This window comes from Cavia porcellus, unplaced genomic scaffold, assembly GCF_034190915.1.
Source record: "Cavia porcellus strain 051 isolate PalLab524CR breed Dunkin Hartley unplaced genomic scaffold, mCavPor4.1 scaffold_31, whole genome shotgun sequence".
Lineage (NCBI taxonomy): Eukaryota > Metazoa > Chordata > Mammalia > Rodentia > Caviidae > Cavia > Cavia porcellus.
This window is the reverse complement of record NW_026947514.1, coordinates 12894467-12902852: the sequence shown is the minus strand read 5'-3', so window position 1 is coordinate 12902852 and position 8386 is coordinate 12894467. Positions and strand designations below refer to the sequence as shown.

The 8386-nt window shown below is 42.3% G+C and overlaps 1 protein-coding gene across 17 annotated transcripts in view; it reads right to left on the bottom strand.

The window, feature by feature from the left end:
* Positions 1-341: 341 nt before the first annotated feature.
* The window catches only part of Rps6ka5 (ribosomal protein S6 kinase A5), a 171363-nt gene continuing 163318 nt past the window's right edge, over positions 342-8386 (bottom strand). For all 17 annotated transcript variants that reach the window (XM_063240809.1, XM_003472474.5, XM_063240811.1 and 14 more), the window contains 2 exons: positions 7050-7213; positions 342-6176 (listed from right to left, as the gene is read on the bottom strand). In XM_063240809.1, coding sequence (XP_063096879.1) covers positions 5937-6176; positions 7050-7213 — 404 coding nt within the window. In that variant the 3' untranslated portion in view covers positions 342-5936. The remainder of the gene's footprint in view (positions 6177-7049; positions 7214-8386) is intronic.

The following is an 8386-nucleotide window of genomic DNA, read 5'->3' as shown; positions in this document are numbered from 1 at the left end:
AAAATAGAAGTCACAGTATTCTACTAGCATAACGTCAATTTCCTTCTCTAAGTCACGACACACCATTTTTGTTCTTTTGATTTTCATCTTCTCTTTTTTTCTGGTACTGGGTATTAAATACAGGAGGACCTTCACACTGAGTTATACTCAATCTTTTACTTTTAATTTTAATTTTTAATTTTGAGATAGGGTATTGCTAAGTTGCCCAAGCCGGGCTAGAACTTGTGATCTTCCTGCCTCAGCTTTCTAGGGTGCAGGGATTAGAGGTGTGTACCACCACACTTAGCTTTTTCTCTTTTAAATATAGGGCAACTTGAAAACATAAATGAAAAGGCAAAAACTTTTGGGAAAAGACAAGCATTCCACTGGATTTTAAAGTAAAATGACAAATTTTACAAGACCATACAAATTAAAAGTGTTATACAACAGAAAACAACACAATTCTAAGTATTATCCCAGATGCCTGTGTTCTGAAGACCAGCTGTATTAAATACAAATTTTATTTCTTTGAAGTCTTCAGTGCTTTACAATGGACCAAGGAGCACTTTAGGAAACTACTACAAAATATCCTTCCAGCTACCCCTGCAGACATACACCAGGAAAATCAAGCCTGAAGACTAAGTACCAAGAATCCTGTCTTTTTGTTTCCTTTTTTTTGGTCTTTTCCCTTTTTATCGGTACCGGGGATCGAACTCATGACTGCCTGCTTGCAAGGCAGGCGCTTATGCCGCTGAGCTAAATCCCCAGCCCTAAGAATCCTGTCTTTTAATACAGGCTCCTAAATACTAAATAGCATTTTGCCAGGTGATAAGTAAAGAATAAAAGGAAAGGGCTGCTAATCAAGATACCTAACAGCTATTTGCACTTATATGAAGACAACACCAGGTATTTGGGAGCCACTTTTGTTTCTTTTCCTTTTCAGCCCAACAATTTTAGGAAACTATAGAAGTGCTTGCACCTGCTTACTTTCCAAATGCGTGAAATAAGATGATCAGCAGCTCCGGGAGGGTGAGAAGCAGCTGGATCAACTACTTCACTTCAAAACAGGGACCTGGGCATGCAAAGAAGAGGGCTCAGAGGAAACAGGGTTTCTTGCAAGTTTTGTAGGTAAGCACGCTCAAGATGAGGTGTGAGATGAGACTGATGAATACCCTCAGGAAGGTGCTGCCCCCTTGAATACATGCTGCTCCCTGCCCTCAAAACAAGATTTAAGTACCTGCTTTTAAAGAAAGCATTCTTTCTTTTTTTGTGTGACATTTTGAGACAGGGTCTCACTATGCAGTTCAGGCTGGTCTCAAGCTCACTTTGTAGCCCTGGCTGGTCTGGAATTTGCAATGATCCTCCTGCCTCAGCATCCCCAGTCCTGGGATTATAGGCATGCATCACCACGCCCAGCTAAGAAAGCATTCTTTCTAGAGAATATCACAACCTGGAGTGAAGTTACTTAAGATAGCAAATAAAACCTTTATGTTGCTGTAGCAGCAATTTTCTTTGAGCAGATCATACTTAAAATATTTGATACATACTTCCTGTTACTTGTATTTTTTTTTTTTACCGGTACCAGAGATCGAACTCAGGACCACACACTTGCAAGGCAGGTGCGTATGCCGCTGAGCTAAATCCGCAGCCCCTATGTACTCGTATTTTTAATTTTGAGTTTTATAGTGACTCATGTTTACAGTCCAATTCCATTAGCCCTTTCTGCGTTCATCTTGGTACCAGATCACATTAGCTGGTGACAATGGCCACACATGTGGGCACACATCTAAATCAAGACCGGATCTTTTTATACAACTGAATACTACTCTGCCATAGAGAAAGATAAACTTGAGACTTCTATACATAAATGGATGCAACGTGAGACCATACTCGTATGTGAAATGAATCAGATTCACACATGTAAATATAGTATGTTCTCCCTACTGTGAGGAACAGAGAGAGTAAATAAGGTCCAAAACGCACAAGCGATGCTGTGAAATGGGAAGAAATTATTCAGAAGGAAAAAGGTCCTAGGATGGGGGAGGGGAAAGGAAGGAAGGGAAAAGGAAAAAAAAAAAAACACAAGATAGTTATTCCACTAACGTCTCTTGGTTCATGAAAGAGAGGTTTGTGCTAATACTGTTTGGAGAATTTTTATATCTTATGTCTTGTATTCTGATTGCCTACTTTAAAGATAACAATACTCAATACATTAACTATTATTATTCTCTCATTATTTTGTTATGAAATTTTGTTTTACTTTTTCTCCATAAAATTAAAAAAAAATTACAAATAATTAAAGACTAGAAACCACACTGCTATCGGGCAAGACATTTGAGGGGCCAAATATCGTAATTTTAAAGTAATATATTGTGTTACAGTAACTCACCTGTAAGACAATTATTTTGACATTATGTAAGTGGTATATTAGAACTTAACTATTTACTGAGATTTTAAAGAATATTAGAAGTGTTATTACATAAACACCTGAAATGAGCCATTAAGTATTATTACTGGCCACTGGAAGAACACTCAAAATAATCTAAGGTCTAAGACAAACATAGAACCAATAGTTTAGAAATGTTCAGCATCATAAGGTGCCTTGTTCTCCATTTTTTCCCTGTCTTTTTGAGACACGGTTTCACTATGCAGTTCACTCTGGCTTTGAACTAACTTTGTAAACCAGGCTGGCCTTGAACTTATAGTGATCTTCCTGCTTCAGCCTGATGAGTGCTGGGATTATAAGCATGTGCCACCATCCCCAGTGGGTGTCCTGCTCTTTTTTTTTTTTTGGTACCAGGGATTGAACTCAAGACCTTGTGCTTGCTAGGCAGGAACTATCCCGCTGAGCCAAACCCTGGGGGCCCTGTTCTTCATAAACAGTAACAGGTGTTTCAAATAGAGGCAAGGTGTACAATTAGCAAGAAATTGTATACTTTTATAAAGTATTTGAGTACATATTTAAAAAACCAGTCACTGTAATCCTACTAGAATTCTTTAAAATAACTTACTTATATTTAAAGAATTACCAAATGTTTATGAGAGTTAACATTCTTGTGCAAGAAATAAACAGTAATCAGAAAGAATTAAAAGGCAATCTTTTGTAAGTAAATGAACCTGTGACTGCAAAACAGTCATGTTGAAATTAACTTATAAGACTGAAGTGCTATTCCAGCAGTGCAGGGGTTTCATATTTTATGGAGATTTGGAGACCTAAGAATTGAGAACTATTTTCTGAATCTCCTTCCTCTCTTGCTTCTCCCTTTTCCTATTACCTCTCAATGTATTAGGTGCAGATAGTTAGAAAATGTATGACTCAGACTCACGATGGTATATATTACATACTACACAGTCAAACGGGGTAGAAGGGAGGAGATGAGTTAGCTTTATCCTCCAAATTAGTACCATAAAAAGGATTTAATGTATACATGTTTCCCTTACATTTATTTTATTCTTAATATTAAAAGTCCTTACATTTGATATTTTCATAGGAAGTATTTTTTATTGTTTAGTTTTCATGGAATCAAAGGAAAGCTCTGTGAATTTGTTTTTTTTATTGGTACCGGGGATCGAACTCACGACCACCTGCTTCCAAGGCAGGTGCTTATGCCGCTGAGCTAAATCCCCAGCCCTAGCTCTGTACATTTTAAGGCGTGGTGCCCTGCGCACTAAAAGAGCCCGCACAGGACTTAGCTGCTGTGGGGAAGCATGGAAGGCTGCCTGTGGGTGTGTGAGGTCGCTGACGATGGTGACGCCTGCCACGAGAGTGCAAGGCTGTGTGTCCTCTCAGGAACTCAACACTCATTCAAGAAACTCAGGCTGGTTCAGCGAGAGACTGAGAGCTTTACCTTTTCTCCCTCCTCTTACTCTGCCTGCCTTTGCCCATTTCAGTGCCTTCCAGAAGATGCAAGAGAAAGAAACGAAAATTAAACCCATCGCATTTCAATGCTCACCATGAGTGACTCCCACCAGCAGTCACTGGGGTACAGTGACTCTGGACCATTTTTCTGGATTATTTTCTGTTGGCAACAAAGTCCCTTCAGTTCGTACTTTGCAACTCATTTTTTACCAAGATCCATAGTTTTAAAGTTGACTTGAACATAACCCGAATATATCCAATGTAAAAACAAATGGGCATTTTCTTCTAAATTTGTATACAATGAGATTACTTTTTATGAATTAGTTATAGTTAAGGAAAAATTCATGCAAGATCTTTCACCCTTACTGGGGATGACTGAAGTCTAGGAGTGAAATCATTCACTGATCAACAGATAATCATGCAGTCATTTAGGTCAGGGAAAAGTGTAAAAAATTATTCCCAATAATCATTGTGGACAAAAATATGAAAATGAATACAATTTTTTGAAAATATTTTAATAGTTGCCATTTTGTTGCCTGTGCTATTAATATATACATTGATTTAGTAATAAATATAATTTCATGACATAGAGTGCAATAGTTTTAGTATTCATAACTGGTTGAAATTAATGCTGCTATTACTTCAAGAAAGGGATAAATAAATACCATGCCCAAATTCCAAACTAATGCTCAAGAGGCTATCATTAACAAAACTATAAAATAAACTTGTTGGGCATTATCTTTTAAAGCAAGATTCCTGTAAACATAACAACAGTCACTTTTCTCAGTCCTGATATTTCACATGATGGCTTGAAAAGAAGCATAACATACAAATCCTAACACTTCATGTTTTGCATAGGGAATGGATTCAATTTTAAAATGCGGCAATCTTTCCATGAAATGTCTTCAGCACATAGCACTTGTTTTTGTATGAATTCAGAACTCTGGAGCAATAAAAGTGCTCTGCATAAGTTTATAAAATATGCTTTCTGGATTCAAAGTTTAACAGAAAAGTTTCAAAACAGGTCAAAGGTATGAGTCTAAAATATTATGTACATAATAAATGACTACAGGAAGAACTGTCTCACCGTAGTCCAACACAGTGTACAAATATGAAGCACAGTGTTGAGTATAATTTCCCTTTAGTTTTTCCTCAGATTGGTGCATAAGTGGCTACCAACTCATACAACATGCCCCACTCTACTCGTGGCATACAAAGCAGAAGAGGGAGTAAGGACAAACTTTAAGTAGATAACGGGAAAGAAACCGGCAAAAATACAGTACATGTGCTTTAGACAGTGCACTTTATAAAACCGACTGCTCTATTCACATCCTTTTATAAAGTGCAATATTACTTAACACACAGAGACATGTACCTTAATACTCTGAAATAACCATTAAACAAACTGCCAGAAAAGAGCAGTGCAAAATTAAAAACATACGCAGCATAGCATGCATCGCAGATGGATCCCAGCTACACAGCATGGGACCTGAAGTTCTTGTATCTTTCTTTTAACTTTTAGAAAAAAGATTAATAGCAGGTTATCATCATATATAACAATAAAATAAAAACAATAAGTTAAAATTCTCTCTCAAGAAATAAGTATATGTCACACATAAAACTCATTACAGACTCTTTTCTTGAAACAAGACTCTTTCCTTGGATAAACACTACCCAAAGGGTGCAAATCTCTGAAGGGCCCAGCTGGCCACCAGGCACAGCACAGGCCTCAGCATGTCCCACCGGTGGGCACCGGGACACCCGGGACATCCGGAGTGGGAGCTGCCGCCAGCTCCTACTTAAATTTACAGCAATTGTTTGTTCTTTCACGAATGGTCCTGTTGTCATCACGGCAGGTCACTAAAAATATCATATGTGTTCTGTTCACAGTAACATTCTCGGTCCAGTGCTCTTGGACCAGGCGAACCAACAGGTTTTCATGGAAAAAAAAAAAAAAAAGTCCTTACGAGGAGGCAGATTCCAAGGAGACCGAGGAGAGGCGTTTTTGAAGCACGGAGCATCACCTCTGGTGCGCCCAGGGAAGCAAGCGTGCAGCGGCTCACTGCCGACATCCCTACCCTGCTCCGCCACTGGTCCGCTAGTCGGAGAACTGGAAGAGGGTCTCGGGGTGGGCGCCGTCCGCGGCGTGGCTGGGGGGCAGCGCCTTGGTGGGCGTGGTCTTCCCGTGCGAGTGCGAGGAGGACGAGTGCGAGCTCTCGCTGGAGCTGCTGCGCGTCTCCGTGCTCGTGCTGGTCTTTTTCATTTTCCTTCTCTTGGCCAGCGGGGCCTTGTCGACATTCTGCAGGCAAAACCCCTCTCTCTTGTATTTGTTAAAGGCCTAGGGGAGGAAAGAGGGAAGCCCTGAGAAGACAAGCACGCAGACTTCCTGCCCTGTGACTCAGCCCACAAGACAACCTTCACTGCCATCCCCTGCCTCAAGGTCTGCGAACAAAGCTCCGACGACCTCCTGGCAGGAGCACAAGTTCCTGGGAAAAGTTTCTGTGGGCTGTGTGCGCGCATCAAGCCGCCTGGGCCACCCAGGAGTCGGGGGTGTGTGTGTGCACGCAGGCACGCACGTGTGTTATGGGGACGAACTGCAGGCAAGGGACCTACCACTGGGCCTCACCTCCAGCTCGCAGAACCCGCGGGAGATGGCAGCCCACATCCCAATCAGAAACACTGGCTGGAAATTTCTGAAGAGCAGCAGTCCTCTCCATTACTTGCCTGGTTCTATTGCTAAGATTCACATTTCCGACCACAAATCTCCAACGCTGAGTAGCCTCAGGCCTCTCAGGGCAGGTGGCCCTGAATTTTCTCTGCCTTGGGTATGGGCAGGTCCGCGGGGACTCTGAACAAACTCACATCAGGGGACCCTGAGAAGATCTGGGTCACCTGGTGCAAATTCTGAGAGTTACTTTCTCCACTCCTCAACATTTTCATCTATTACTTTTTAAGGTTCAGTTCTGAGCTGAGAAGCACTGTTGTTTTTCCTTTCTCAAGACAGTCCCCTTGGCAATAATTTTATTTCTCCCTCATTCATCTACTCCTAAGACTGATTATCTTTTTGCATTTATTTGGCACAAAAGTCTCCACCAAAAGACACACAGCACTTTAAATAGATGAATGGAGAGGAGGTCTGAGGCTAGTACATAAGAGCATATGATGGGGACCCTTCCCAAGCCCCCTGAGGCGTGCACGGTGCAGTCCTTACATGGAAGGTTGCTTTCACACAGGTGTGCACAGCAGCTCCCGAGGATCCCAGAATGTCTGGGGTCATCAGAGGATTTGAGGACAGCTGGCTGCCATCTTGAAGCCATTCATTGTATCTCAAGCCAGACATTTTAAGCCTTTTATTTGGATCAACTGTGAGAAGTCCTATGGGAACAAATAAAGTATTTTAGGATTTGCTATTCTGAACAGTTTAAAAATGGACCTCAGACCTAAATTTCAATTATGTTCACACAGAATGATGGTTTTAGTAAGGGTTCAGCTTCCTACAAAGATAACTGCACATTTCACACACATTTCGGCTGCCCGTGGACGTTGATAATAAGGTCACAATGGTCTATGTCTAGAAGGCTGTAGGATACCTGGCTTTTCAATCAGGAGAAAATCACCATCCAAAGCAGACTCACGCTGGTGAGCTGGTGAGCCCCAGATGAAGAGACAGCACCAGATCTAACTCACTCACATGCCAGACATTCACCAGCCATCTCCCACAGGTCAGGAGTGCAGGAAGGCGATAGGGTCACGGAGGTGGAGGCCCACAGAGAACAGGCAGGGGCACAAAGACCGACACCAGCTGCTCTAACATGAGGGGACAAGTGCAGAGTGTGGTAGCAGGCCCAGGAGAAGCACTCCGCCTACGGAGCTGGGCATCCTGGGAGTCTTCCGAATGGGAAGTGGGGTAGATGATGACGCGGCTCCAGTGATTAAGAAAAGCAAGGGGAAGGAAATGCAGAGACTGAGTACTTGGCACATCTGAGGAATTCCAGTATTTCACAGTGGCCAAGGTGACAAGGAAGCAGAGGCAGGCAGGGCCGGTCCTGAAGGCTTACATTCTGAACATTAGGATAAGTATCGAGTCTCACCTGAAGCTAGCAGAAATTCTCCAAAACATTCCTACCCAAGAAGTTATGGTCACATTAGTCACTCTGGTCATAGACGATGGACAGGTAAAGTCAGAGAAGTGAGACATGTGGAAAGGGTGCTGCAGGATTTTAGCCAGAGCACTGATGGCAAGAATAAAGGAAAGGGCCTGTGAATGGGGAGGGGCGGTTAGTGCACCTGCAGAGCCGCCTAACAGGCTGTGGAGGGCGAGGACGGTGCAGGCAGCAGGGGATGCCAAGGTGCCTGTCTCAGTGACCTTGTTTTTAGGTAACGCTGCCATCCAAGAGAAGGAGACAGGAGGGGGACCATGGTTAGGGAAACGGAGGGTAGAAAAGCACAGGTTTGTCTTGGATGTTTGGCTTGGATGTGAGGGTGCCAGTGGAAGCCAAGCTCCAGTTTATGTTGGAAATGTGGATAAGATTCATGGGAGAGTGTTCT